Source organism: Panthera onca, chromosome B4 (genome assembly GCF_046562875.1).
Source record: "Panthera onca isolate mPanOnc1 chromosome B4, mPanOnc1 haplotype 2, whole genome shotgun sequence".
NCBI classification, from domain to species: domain Eukaryota; kingdom Metazoa; phylum Chordata; class Mammalia; order Carnivora; family Felidae; genus Panthera; species Panthera onca.
Window position 1 is genome coordinate 42,908,618 of NC_138345.1, and position 12,776 is coordinate 42,921,393.

Below are 12,776 nucleotides of genomic sequence, written 5' to 3' on the forward strand. Positions count from 1 at the left end.
TGGGGGAAGGTCGACATGCCTGCGAAGAAAGTGCAACATACTTAGAAATACCAGTAGAGGGAAACATCTTAGAAGAAAAGCTCTACCAGCTTTTACTGCAAGTGGGAGAAGAAAGCCACTGAGGACGTCCCACTACAGGTAAACAGACTTCCTTTTCTGGAGCCCCTGTAGCACACGGGGTCTGATTCACTTTCCCTTTTCAACAGACTAGACTTCCAGCCACATGGGGACTAATGACCATGAACCCACAATCCAGGGCCCAGTTCCAGCTAAAAGGTCACTCCAATGCCAACAACTGCTGGGATAGTATTTTATAATCCTCTAAGTGGGAAATGAATCCTCTTCCCCATCCTAATCCCAGAGGTGGGAGAAGTCTGCAACATCTCCGGGCTCAGACCAAATGGCAATACTTGGATTGCAACCAAATGATCACTGTAGAGTAGTTCCAAGCAGCAAGAGATCACATCCAGATTCTCATGGAGACCACTGTAGGGTGCAGAGTAACGGCATGAAAGCAATCAAACCTTGTATAAATAATGTTTCTTGCCTTTTTTTTTTTTTTTTTTAATTAAATCCAGTGTCTCAAAAACTTGTGAAAATGTGTTTAAAAAGGTCAGGGAGCCTGCCACGCTTTTTTGCTCACTAGGACTATCCTATTTGTACCTTCTGACACCAAGAGATAGTGTAATAGCCTCTTTTGCACAGGCCCTATCATTTTATCTCTGTCCTGTAACTGTACCTCTCTAGAGGAAAAACAATCGGGGAAAAAGGAAAGGCATTTCTGCTAGTGAGAAGAGAATGCAAATCAAAAGCAAACTGGAAAGCAAGAGCAATATTAAGGGTGGGATGAGAGACTGGAGTGGACGCTGCTTAAGAAATCTGGCTGAGTATGCTTTGGTTTGGGGGACTGAAGAAGCAGCTGGGCATTTAAAGTGCAATCACATTGGTAATAAATGATCATCCCTTTCTTCTGACTCTTCCCCCAGCTGATCATCCCCCACACCACGATACGCAGCAGGCACATTTCGGGGTTTAGAACGGCACACAAAGTCACAACCATCCTGTAGAGAGAGAAGCAAAGGAAGGAAATGATAATTTGGAATAACCAACTTTAGTTTGAGGCAAAATGTACCCGTGGGCTAAGAATGTGGCAAGAACTAGGTTTCTTCACGGATGATGAGAAAACCTAGATGCTCTAAGCATCAGCCTGAATTGAATTTGGGGCCAACCGGAGAAAAATTCTAATCACGTCTCATCTCGCCATCTAGGCCCCTGCAAAGCTTTCTCAGATGCCTAAATCTAAGCAACGGTGTTGTTCTCCCAGCCACGTCTTTGGCAAAGGCCAGGCACTAAGATGCTATGCTACTTACTGCTTTGTGCTAGGGCCAGCAGGTACTTTGTACTGGGTTTGCTGGGGCTTTTGTAGTTTTAGCACCCAAAGTCCTGTGTCTCGAGAGATCCCTCAGTGTGGGTAAACCGAGATGGCTGGTGACTCAATCTTGTATGCAGGCTACAGACTCAGCCAGCAGTCCTGTTACTTACTGCTACCAGGTTGCCAAGATCTTGCCAGAAGGCGAGGTGAGGAAACTGCTCCATTCCCTTGGCTCCCACCACCAGTCGCTGGTATAGGAACCCCCCGATGACGTAGACTGCGACCAGTGATGCAAACCTGTTGAGGAATAAAGACCTCTCTGCTTAAAGACCAAGGAAGAGTAAAACTTCAATAATAAAGATGATCTTTGTATTCACTAGCTGTTTCCTAGGCTGTATTCTGTAAAAATGGGGAAAAAAAGGGGGGAGGGGGAGGGTTAGCTGCTTTAAAAAGCCAATTAACATTGTCTAAAAGCAAAAGGCTCAGAAAAAACAAGACCCTCGTGTATGACTCTCACCTAAAGCCAAGAATAGTTACAGATCTACAGTTCCATTTCTCCCAAAGTTCTAATAGTCTAATGGGATAGATTTAAGAAGAGTCCGGTCCTCCTGTAGGGGGATAAAAAGCACCTCCAAATGCAAATACTTATTAGGTGTGAAACATTACATCTCGTTTTGAAAAAAACTTGCATAGTCAGAGTTTAAAGAGGATTTTCAAGCGAAGCTCCCCGCCCACCCCCCCCCCCCCCCCCGCCCCCCAACACAATTTGTATCTAAATAGCACCAAGGAATTGAGTTGAGAGGAGAAAAAAAAGGACTGTTTGGACTGATAGAGGAAAAAGCACTCACGTGACTAGTAAGATAGAACCCACACTGAGGCGGGAGATCTCCGGGGCACAGGCCAGGCTGCTGTCCATCTCGAAGAGGTAGAAACAATCTTGGACTTTGCCTCGCTCCTCAGACACAGGGTTAAAATTGTCCTGATGACGAAAGGCCAGAATGCAACAGTTATGTGGTGAACGGTTTCCTTTGGGCTCTTATTAAAAAAAGAAAAAAACCCACAAGCCAAAAAAAACAGTTGCTTTCTCTTGGTTCAATAACCTATTTTCCACATATAATGGAAGACAAGGTGTCTGTGATGCAGGGCGACACCAGACTTCTGATCCATCCCAGTGTTATCTCGTCCCCTCTGGAGACTCTCCCACCTTGGGTCAGTCCTTGCATGTGCTCTCTAGGCCCGTGTGCCCCAGGACGCCTCACCGCTAGGGTGTGTCGATTGCAGGAGATCATCACCACTGCACGACGCTGCTCCATGCCACAGTGTCTGTCGTATTCATCACCCCCTTTATAGGTCAGCATGATCCAATTACCTGAGAGAGACAAGGAAAATGGAGCTTTGGGGTGGAGGGAAAGCAGAGGCAGGCCTAGGTACTATGGTAGAAAGGAATTGAGAAGTTCAATGAAACTGGTTTTAATTCAAATAATCCTTATCAGTATGGGCTCTGTATACCAAATACCAAGCTAAAACTGGCTTCTTTGTAACAGCTTTGTGTTCCCTTAAGACAACTGAGATCCAGATATTCATATGATAATCTTAATTTTCCACAATAAAAGGCAGGCAATTGATAGTGAAAAAACAATTATGACCCACACTGTGACAATGATTCACATTTTCGGAACACCTGCTAACATCGAAAGAAGAGGTTCCATAAAATTACTAGCTGGCAGGGGAATGCCTACGATTTAAAATTAGCCACAGATAAATTCAAAGTGGATGACTGAAAAAAATTTTAATGTTTGTTTATTTTTGAGAGAGAGAGAGAGAGAGAGCGAGCGAGCAGGGGAAGGGCATAGAGAGAGGGAGACACAGACTCTGAAGCAGGCTCCAGGGTCTGAGCTGTCAGCACAGAGCCCGATGTGGGGGTCGCAATTCCGAAATGGCGAGACCATGACCTGAGCAGAAGTTGGACACTTAACTGACTGAGTCACCCAGGCACCCCTCAAAGTGGATGATTTTTAAGATTGGGAGCCATTTATTCTTTATTTTTTATTTTTTTTTCAATGTTTACTCATTTTTGAGAGAGCGTGCACGCCCACAAGCAGGGGAGGGACAGAGAGACAGGGAGACACAGACACTAAAGCAGGCTCCAGGCTCTGAGTTACCAACCCAGAGCCCGTGAGATCATGACCTGAGCTGAAGTCGGATGATTAACCTGCTGAGCCACCCAGGTCCCCCCGTTTTTATTTTTTAAAGCTTATTTATTTATTTTGAGAGAGAAAGAGAGCGCAAGGCACGGAGGGGCAGACAGAGAGAATCCCAAGCAGGGTCGGCACCGTCAGAGCAGACCCCTATGCCGGGCTCGAATTCATGAACTGTGAGATCATGTCCTGACCCGAAATCAAGAGTCGGACACTGAACTGACGGAGCCACCTGGACACGCTGCCATTTCTTCTTTAATGTTTACCACATTCAAATTGCTTTTGCAAAATATCCTTTGGTTTACCGGGTGAACAAGACAAAAGATTCCGCTTCCAATTTTACATACAAAAAACACAGTAAGATGAAATGATTCTTCCAAGTCACAGGACAAGTAAACATAAGCTGGGTCAAAAACCCAGTCTTCCAACCCTGAGCCCTAAACTCTCGATGTCGTTTTATTATATTACTGATAGGAGCAAATGCCTGCACTGGAAAATACAGTCATCCACTTAAAAGAGGGAATCAGACTACAGGTGCTCAAAGTGTCCTTTCGGCAATAATGATTTTAGGACTTATGAGAAACATAACCACCACACCACAAGTTGGTGGGGAAGTTTTTGTAGACTGGTTTGCAAAAAAGCTTAACTTAATCTCTTAAAATTTAACTGGCAGAGTTGGACTATTTCAATGCGAAATGGTCACGGTTGGTATTTTCATGACTAGCATGAAAAATGCATTAAGCTACAGAATCCCAGCTAGATTCTTCTTTCTGCCGAAGCTTTTCATTAACTTTAAAACAAGCACACAGAGGTCCTGAGCCATGGCTCCAGAGGAGCTGGGGAACTAGGTATCCTGTGGTTTACAGTCTCAGGTGAGCTGAAGCCCACATGCCGTAGGATGCTCCAAAGACACTGAGAAAGGCTGACGTATACAGGACTGTCAGAGGGATTGACTTGGGATCAATCAATCAACAGGGAGACTCTTACTTCCATTGAAGATGTGGGTCTCGTTGAGTCTCCCTACCACTGTCTCCTTGCCGTTACTTTTGTTGATCTGCACCAGGCCTGCCCCAGAGGTACGGTTGCCAGCTTCTCGGCACACCCTGAACATGTAGATATATGTATCTGGGCCCTGGCCCACAGTGCTCTCAAAGCTGCAAGGAGAAGCGTGGAGAAAGAAGGAAGAGGAGAGTTACTGGCTATCAGCCTTAGGACAAGCGGCCTCTCTTCCTTTAACACCCGTCCCCCGAAAGTGTGATCCATTTATTTATTTGATGTCACAACTAAACGTAATAGTGAATAACATTCGTCGCATCATGCGATATCCATGAATCATGAGATGTCCACGTAAGAGTGAATCATATTTACTGAATCATGAGACAATCCTAATTGTTGATGATGACTGATTAAGACACAACACTCAAGACACCTAGATATTCTAGAACACCTGTTCTAGATTATGCTGAAGTGTTAGTTGCTATTTCCCTGCGAATAAGGATCTGTGTTCACAGGAAGTATCCCTTGTCCCTTGAAGATCATTTCCAGATTTATATACCTGAAGATTCCTAACAGTTAAGATGATGTGTGTAGGCCTCAATGTTCATCTGATTCTTCTAAAGTCCCACTAAATGGAGGTATCAAATAATGCTTTTTAATTCCTACAAGTTGGTCTCTTGGATCCAGTCTCGGAAATAGCTACCCTTCTGCATAAGAGAACTCCACATTGCTAGTAAAAACCGGGCTGAGAATTTGCTCTATATCATAAAAAAAAAAAAAAGGCAAGCTATCATGGCCAAATAAGACCAATACTACTGAAGTTCAAGTTAGAACCGTCTCCCAGAGGAGGTTCTTATACACGTATTCCCTCCGTACAGAGTAGTAATATGAGAATAACGTCAGTAAGTGGAGGAAAAGACCCTTTACCTTTTGTTATACAGTGGTTGCAGCCTCTTCAGTAGAGCCAACTCTGTCTCTGACTCTCTACCCTTGTCTCCCACCAGGTCACAGGTTTTTTCTTCTGTCTGCCAGGATTCTCTTACTGCCACAGCCAGGAGCAGTGGCAGGAGCAGTCCAGTCCTCCAGCAGCTGCAGAAGGGGAACATCCTTTTGGGAGACGGTGTGTGTGTGTTGAGGAAGCGGGGTAGGATCAGGAAAGAAGGGAGAGAGAGATAAAACACAGCAACGTGCAATAAGTGAATGTGTTTTTGTTTTTACCGTTTTATCTCCCGTCCGTCACTTATTTTACGCTAGTCAGTCTTCCTCCTTACCAGGAAGTTGGGGTTCATTTTCTCGTGTCTGCTTCAAGCTTTTGGCTTTCACCCATTATTTTTTCCTGTCCTTTAATGTTCAGAATTGGATTCTTAATCTCTAGGTTTTTTTTCTTTTTAAAACTTATTTTGCAAGTCTTTTCCTAGCAGACTCTCTTGCCTGACACCGTTGCTCACCTCCTGTCCTGCCTGGGTGCCTTCAGGAAAGGGGCACACTGTGTGCTCAGCAAAGAGGACGGCACTGGCCTTGGTGAAGAGTCAGTGTCTACGGATGGTTGCTGATGATTTCGGCATAGGTGTGCCCTACAACAGGAATGTCTCAATTTCCGAGGCGATTTACCAACTCCTCAGCTCTACGGAGAAAGGCGTATTTTCCATCCTAGAAACTGTCAGAAGGACCAACCAATGGCCTAGGAAATACCTAGCTGACACCAAGGAATGGTAGTGGGATTCTTCAGAATGTCCAAGATTCTCTGGCACATGCAACAAATAGTACATCTTAATATCTTTGTGCCAAGAGCACCTGTAATAGGAAACTCATACAGACATGTAGCTTTCTGTGTCATTCACAGGTGAGTCCTTCACAACAAACTCTGGGGGTGCGAAGAGTTGGAAAGGAAAGAACAAAAAGGAATTACTTAATTATGACAACTTGGGTGGAGACATCCTTGCTTCTTTACGCTTTTGTGAAAAGTTACATTGCGGTATCTCATATTTAAAGTTTAATACTTTAATACAGTTCATAAAAGCTGCTTCAGGGGCATCTGGGTGGCTCAGCTGGGCTCAACTCTTGCTATCGGCTCAGGTCATGATCTTGCGGTCATGAGATGGAACCCCCACGTCGGGCTCTGCATTGAATACGGAGCCCGCTTGGGATTTTTGCTCTCTCTCTCAAAATAAACAAAAATTAAAAAAAACAAAAACAAAAACAAATAACAAACCTGCTTCAACCTGTGACCCACCCTAAGAGAACACTCAAATTTTCACTTAACACTTGATAAAGTCCAGTTGAAAGTTATTGAGAAAGATGTAAAACAAAGAAAGAGACTCGAACACTTTGGGCCCTAACTTCTCCTATCAGTAGTCAGGAGCATCCACCAGTCTTCGTTCATATTTGCCCTAAGAATCATGAATGGAGATAAACACAGCCACAGCACCTAAACCTTGACATTTATCTACTTTGATGTCTCAGGTCTGAAAAAATATTTGGTCACTCAAACTATAGGAAGAAGAAAATTCATGAGGTCAGAGACAGAGTGGTTTGAAGAAGTCTTCCAAAACCCACCTCAGGCTCTACATGTCACAAATCCCAAGAGTTTCTAAATGTCCAGGACAGTTGTCTTTGTATCCTCCAAATTGCTGGCAATTCTTGGGAATCACTAAGTCACTTTCCAATTCACCTGTTCCTTGTACTGTTCTAGGAATGGAAACACATGGCTCCGTTTCCCAGACGCCTTTTCTCTAATCCATCCCCACACCCAAGGACATTCTGATTTACCCTTGCAGAAGACTTCACTCTGGTATCCATTCTTAGCTGATGATCATTCAGGCCACTGCTACTTGTTAATTTCATAACTCTCACTGTTATGGTACAAAGATTGAATTCTTCCAAACTTTCCTCACGTATAACAGCATGCTTCCATACCACAAGTCTGAACTTTGGTTAATACGCTAGGCAGGATTTAATGGGTACTAAGAAGTTTAAAAACAGGAAAATGGAAGCTCTGAGCCCTGAATTTTCTCTGCTCCCCTAAACCAACTTACATCTGGCCTTGTGTTCTCCACGTTCCACTAGGGCAACAACAAATGCTGGGGAAGTTGTCTTGTCTCTCTGACTCTGTACTATTTCCAACATCAATTCACTGTAGTAATATTAATAAAATGTTTCCATAGAATAATTATCACCAGCCATAAAGTCTGAGGCCCCATACACATTTAAAGCACCAATAGGAAACTTAATAGAGTGCCTGCCTTCTACTGTTAAAGGCACTTATCATGCATTAACTAATTAGTCCTTACAAAAACTCTACGCAGTGAATACAATTGTTGTCTTTTTTTACAGATGAAAAAGCTGAGGCACAGTTAGTGGATGGACCAGAAAAGTCTAACTCCAGAGCTCACGGTCTACACTGGACCACACGTTCATGTTACCTCCTTTCACATTAGTTTTCTGGGGATCTGAGTCGGCAGCCAAAGCTCTGCTTTCTTTCTGACAAAGCAGGGGGAAGTGACTCCTCACACAGTTCAGAGGTTGGAATAAAGAACTCAAACCTCAGACTCCTGCCTTCCCTAAATTCATTGCTCAGCACACTATGTGACCAGCTGAGTTCTTAAAAAAAAAAAACTATTAATAAGAGACTCTTTTCATGGGACTGATTGAACATGCCATTTTCCGTATATGGTCTCAGGATCTAACTTAAAATTTCAACATTCTGGACTTTTGAGATTTTTTTTTTTTTCCCCAGGACCAGTTTTCTGGAGGGATGCTCACACAGAAGGCTGTGTCCTTTGGCCTCAGAATCAGTTCCTTATTTGTTAACAGTTAATGATTTCTTTTCCCAAATTAGAACAAAGAATAGGATGAAGGGTTAAACACCCTGAGGGCTGCAATAGTTGAGTTGAACTCTCTTTCATTTGCTTATTGGTTTAAGAAGTTAGGATGTCAAACTTACATTATTCTCTTTTCTGTGTAAGGTTTATCTGTATGTTTGAACTGCTTCTTTTGATTCAGTGGCAAATGCTCTAAGTGTTTTTAATCTAGATCATATTTTGGCAATCTTCACAACCCAGAAGAGCAGGTATGATTTCTCTCATTTTACAGATGAGGAAACTGATGCTTACAGAGGTTAAATGATTTGCCCTAGGCTGTCCAAGTATTAAACATGTATGAAATTAGTGGGACAACCTGGAGGATTCATGGCACAAAGCTACTTGCTGGCAATGTTCTGGAAAGTACAGAGGGGCCAAAGTTTGTTAGGAAGAGTATAAAATCCAAGGGCTGCGTAGTTCCCTTTGAATGTGCTACAATTAGATTCTTGAGGCGCCATAGTTTGTCTAGAGACTTTGGAAATAAAGAGTAGGACTTTTAAGATTTTGAAAAATCCCCTTCAATTGTCCTGTTCTGGGACAGATCTATTTCGGTAATGCAAAAAAAAAAAAAAAAAAAAAAAAAAAAAAATCTCTTTAATGGGATGTTCCAATGACGGAGGCAGGAATTGGGAAGCAGTTCACATCGCTGGGGCTCTGTCCCACTCTTTCCCACCCCTCAAGACTAGCCACGAGCATTTTCCACTTTTCAGTGGAATTTCTACTTTCTGCTCTCTGGCTCACTCCCGAGGTAGCAGCCCTTATCGCCTGTCTCCAGCAGCCTACACCGTTGGAAGAGCGAACCTAATTAGCTAAAAGGCCCAACGCTGCAAAGCCTTAGAGAAGTAGCTCTGTGTCCCAAGAGCGGAAGCTCCCTACAAAGCGAAACACTAGATAAGCCCTCCATGAGCTTCTCCGTATCACACACGGATCCCCTTCAAACTTCTTCCAGGGTTCTAGAAATTCTCGTTCCGTCTTCGTCTCCTGACTTTCCAATCGCTTAGGGCCGTATCCTCTCCAAATGATGCCACTTTGACTTCCTTCTCGATACAGGCCAAAAATTCCTTCCACAGGTAGCCAGTAATCCCTCAAACGACTCCATACCTAGGGTCCTTCCTTTCTCTGCTTTCCAATACCCGTCAATTCCCTCTCGGGTCTGGGTAGGTCTTTTCTCCCTCGCTCCCTTCGGGACTCGAAACTCCCTGCCCTCACGCCTGCGCCTGCGCCTCCACGCTGCCCTAGGGCTCCTTAGCTGCATTTTGGGCTAGAACCTTGGCCAAAGCTGACTTCGGGATCCCAGCCCCTGTCACGGACGCCGAGGTGTGAGCGCTCTCCAGCTCCTCTCCTCCTCCACGCCCCTCATACTCACGTGTCACGGGCAAAGGGAGTAGCCAAGGCGCAGAATCCCCGGCTGAATACCTGCCTGGGGCTGGGAGACAGGGCCAGCGAGGGGCCAGCCGCAGACCCCCGACCCACAACTCGTGTCAAAGGCCAGCGTTCCCCAAGACGCCTCGCTGTGCACCACTCCGGGAACCGGAAACAGGAAGCACCAGGCGTCCTCTGGGCAACTGCTCCTCCCACTAGACCCCGCGGCATGTGACCACAGAACCATTTCGCCCCTTTCCCCTTCCCGGTCTCCCGGCGGATCCCAGACTCTGATTGGCCAGGATCCGGGCATTTAGCTCCGCCCTTGTCTTATCAACTCCAATCCCCATAGAGATTTTCAAGTTGGGTTCCACCTTTTCGGGTCGCCTTTCTACCAATGGGGCCCCAGAATCCCGCCTCCCGGCCTCTCGGCTCGCGGAGTCACGCGCGGTCACGCGGGGTCACGCGCGGTCACGCGCCAGGCCCGCTCCCCGGTAGGTCCCCAAGCGGACCGTACGTAAGAGCTGGCGGCGGAAGCGGAAATATGGGGAGGGGGCTGTCGGCCAGGCCTCAGTGGGAGCTGTAGTTCTCACCGCAGGTTTCTTCCTCTTCGCGCTTCCCCAGCTCGCTTGCCGCCTGCGGGAGGCGCTGTTTCGCCGTCTGCCGGCCCCGAGTCGCGTTGTCTCCAAGCCCGGCGCCTAGAAGACAGTGGACAGCGACTGGGTCGTGGTAGTCCTGGCATTCTTTACGACACCTTTGTTCTTTATTTCCTTTCTACAGCTTAGTACCTTGGGGTCTGTTGTTACCGATACTGTTTTTGTTAACAGTGTCATCCCGGTGTCGTGGCGTTTTGCGTGGAACACCGCAACCAGTTCAGTTCGCCAAGAGATCTCTTGGCATTTTGCGGTCTCGTGGCCCTTTGCGTGATGAGCATTCTGTAACCAGTTCTGTTCTCCAACCTGTCCCGCGTTTCTGGTGTCCTGGGGAAAGAGCAGGTCAATGTTAGTCTTTGTGCCTTTGCCAAGATCCTCTGTGGTTTCCCTCGTGTCTGTCTTATTCGTCGCTGGGGAGGTCCTGCGCGTTCCTAGAACGTGGTTCAAATGCTGTTTGCTCCGGTGGTGTCCCGGCTCGACTCTCTTCGGAATAAGTAACTCCTTCTAAATGCACACTTGTTGCCCATCCCCGGTTTTAGCGCGTTTTCATGCCGCTGTGACTCCTACGTGGGTTTTGTATGTGTCCCTCCCCCTCCCATCTTTGCGGATAGAGACTGGATTTTGATTCGTCATTCTCCTCGCCAGAGTTAGCACAATGTTTTGAATCCAATAGTAATAGAAGCTAATACGTGTATAGTTCTGCAGTGCCGGCACTGTTGTCCGTGCTTGAAGTGGATACTGATTCGCTTAGTCTTCACAAGTAACCTTGAATTTTAAAGCTCCTAGAGGCTAAGTAACCTACTCTGGGTCCCGCAGCTATTTAAGTTACGGTGTCAGTATTCAGTTCCCATAATTTAGGCATTAATTAGATATGCATATAGTCTTCAGAGTCCACGCTCTCAAGCAGTACATTGAGTGTGTAGGATTCTGTTTGTTTATTAATTGGTGCATTCAGTTCAGGCAAGGTGGGTTGGGTTCAGGTGTGTTCTCAAAAAAAATAAAATTAAAAAATTAAAAAAAAATTTTTTTAACGTTTATTTATTTTTGAGACAGAGTGAGACAGAGCATGAACAGGGGAGGGTCAGAGAGAGGGAGACACAGAATCTGAAACAGGCTCCAGGCTCTGAGCTGTCAGCACAGAGCCCGACGCGGGGCTCGAACTCACGGACTGCGAGATCATGACCTGAGCGGAAGTCGGCCGCTTAACCGACTGAGCCACCCAGGTGCCCCCCAAATCTTTTAACAATAAAAGTAATTTGTAATCAGAAAATACAGAGAACATGTTCTCCATTTCCTTTTTAAAAAAGATTTAATATCCTCAAATGTTTCTCCATATCACTAACTTTATAAATAAACGTTTTAATGGTTGCGTAATACTTAGGTGTATGGATTGCTGCTTGAGCAAGTCCATTAGAATTAGGTATTTATTTCTATTGAATTGCTTTTATCAGTTCATTCAACAAATATTTACTGAGCAATATACTGTTACAGATTTGGGGGGTGCGGGGTGGGGGAGACAAAAATCCCTTTTACAATAAGCTTTCATTCTGGAACTGATGTTCATTTGTTGGTGAATTCAGAAATCTTGCCTCTTGGTCATTGCCTAGGGCCGCATTGGACTGGAGGGAGGGAAGGGTGCATGTTGGAAGTCACAAAAGGTCCAGCAATGCAGCTGAGTAGGGTGAATAACTTGTCTTCTGTAGGAGTGAGAAGGAGGGAGAGACTTCCCTTTCTCTCCACTCACAACTAACCTGGGTTACTTCCCTGCTTCTCATGCTTCAGTGCCCATTGTGGAAACTATCTGTGCCAGGGACAAAAACTGAAATTAGCAGTTCTTTTTTGCCTTTCTGCTCTGCCTGTCTGTAGCCGCATCATTAACAAGGACACCCCCCGGCACGTAATACCCACACCCACACCCCCCTCCCACATACAAGGTAAATTGCTCAGTTTGTTTAGAAAGCAGTCCTTTAGCAGTTTTGTGCTAAAATCAAATGCGCAAAAATACCTCCTGTGTAGTATAAGCAGAAGAAGGAAAGGTACTTGAAAGATCTAGTACCCCTCATCCACGGGGGATATATTCCAAGACCCCTAGAAACTGCAAATAGTACTGAAGCCTGTGTTTTTTCTTATACATACATACCTATGATAAAGTTTAATTTATAAGCGAGGCACAGTGAAAGAGCGGACCTACGCCGGCCGACTCCATCTTGTTCTGTGTCCTCCACCTTGAGTGACTATGTCCCCGACATGCCCCCTTTCCGGGAAAATTGCAGAACCACGCCTCCTCCCCTTGAGTAACCTCCCGCTCACCCGTTCAAACTTCCGAATCAAAACA

At 45.4% G+C, this 12,776-nt stretch overlaps 1 protein-coding gene and 1 long non-coding RNA gene across 7 annotated transcripts; both read right to left on the reverse strand.

The window, feature by feature from the left end:
- Window positions 1–656: 656 nt before the first annotated feature.
- Window positions 657–9,996, reverse strand: M6PR (mannose-6-phosphate receptor, cation dependent). 6 transcript variants are annotated; one of them, XM_060658445.3, is made up of 8 exons: window positions 9,793–9,996; window positions 6,015–6,140; window positions 5,494–5,673; window positions 4,558–4,724; window positions 2,632–2,741; window positions 2,221–2,351; window positions 1,543–1,669; window positions 657–1,061 (listed from the first exon to the last, which is right to left on the reverse strand). In XM_060658445.3, the coding sequence occupies exons 3-8, from the start codon at window positions 5,670–5,672 to the stop codon at window positions 939–941; spliced, it is 837 nt and encodes a 278-aa protein (XP_060514428.1). In that variant the 5' UTR covers window position 5,673; window positions 6,015–6,140; window positions 9,793–9,996; the 3' UTR covers window positions 657–938. The 6 variants fall into 6 exon arrangements, with proteins under 6 accessions (XP_060514428.1, XP_060514430.1, XP_060514429.1 ...); XM_060658447.3 differs by lacking the exon at window positions 6,015–6,140 and having other exon boundaries at window positions 9,847–9,996; XM_060658446.3 differs by lacking the exon at window positions 6,015–6,140 and having other exon boundaries at window positions 9,793–9,994.
- A 21-nt stretch (window positions 9,997–10,017) lies between these two features.
- Window positions 10,018–10,968, reverse strand: LOC144616943 (uncharacterized). Its single transcript, XR_013556870.2, has 2 exons — window positions 10,577–10,968; window positions 10,018–10,486 (listed from the first exon to the last, which is right to left on the reverse strand). It is a non-coding gene; the product is annotated as an uncharacterized LOC144616943 (long non-coding RNA).
- Between the last annotated feature and the right edge of the window lie 1,808 nt (window positions 10,969–12,776).

Coding starts and splice junctions, on each gene's coding strand:
- M6PR (XM_060658447.3), bottom strand. CDS start 5,672: ATGTTCCCCTTCTGCAGCTGCTGGAGGACTGGACTGCTCCTGCCACTG. Junction 4,725..5,493: donor CAACCACTGTATAACAAAAG/GTAAAGGGTCTT, acceptor TTCTCCTTGCAG/CTTTGAGAGCACTGTGGGCC. Junction 2,742..4,557: donor GACCCACATCTTCAATGGAA/GTAAGAGTCTCC, acceptor TGTCTCTCTCAG/GTAATTGGATCATGCTGACC.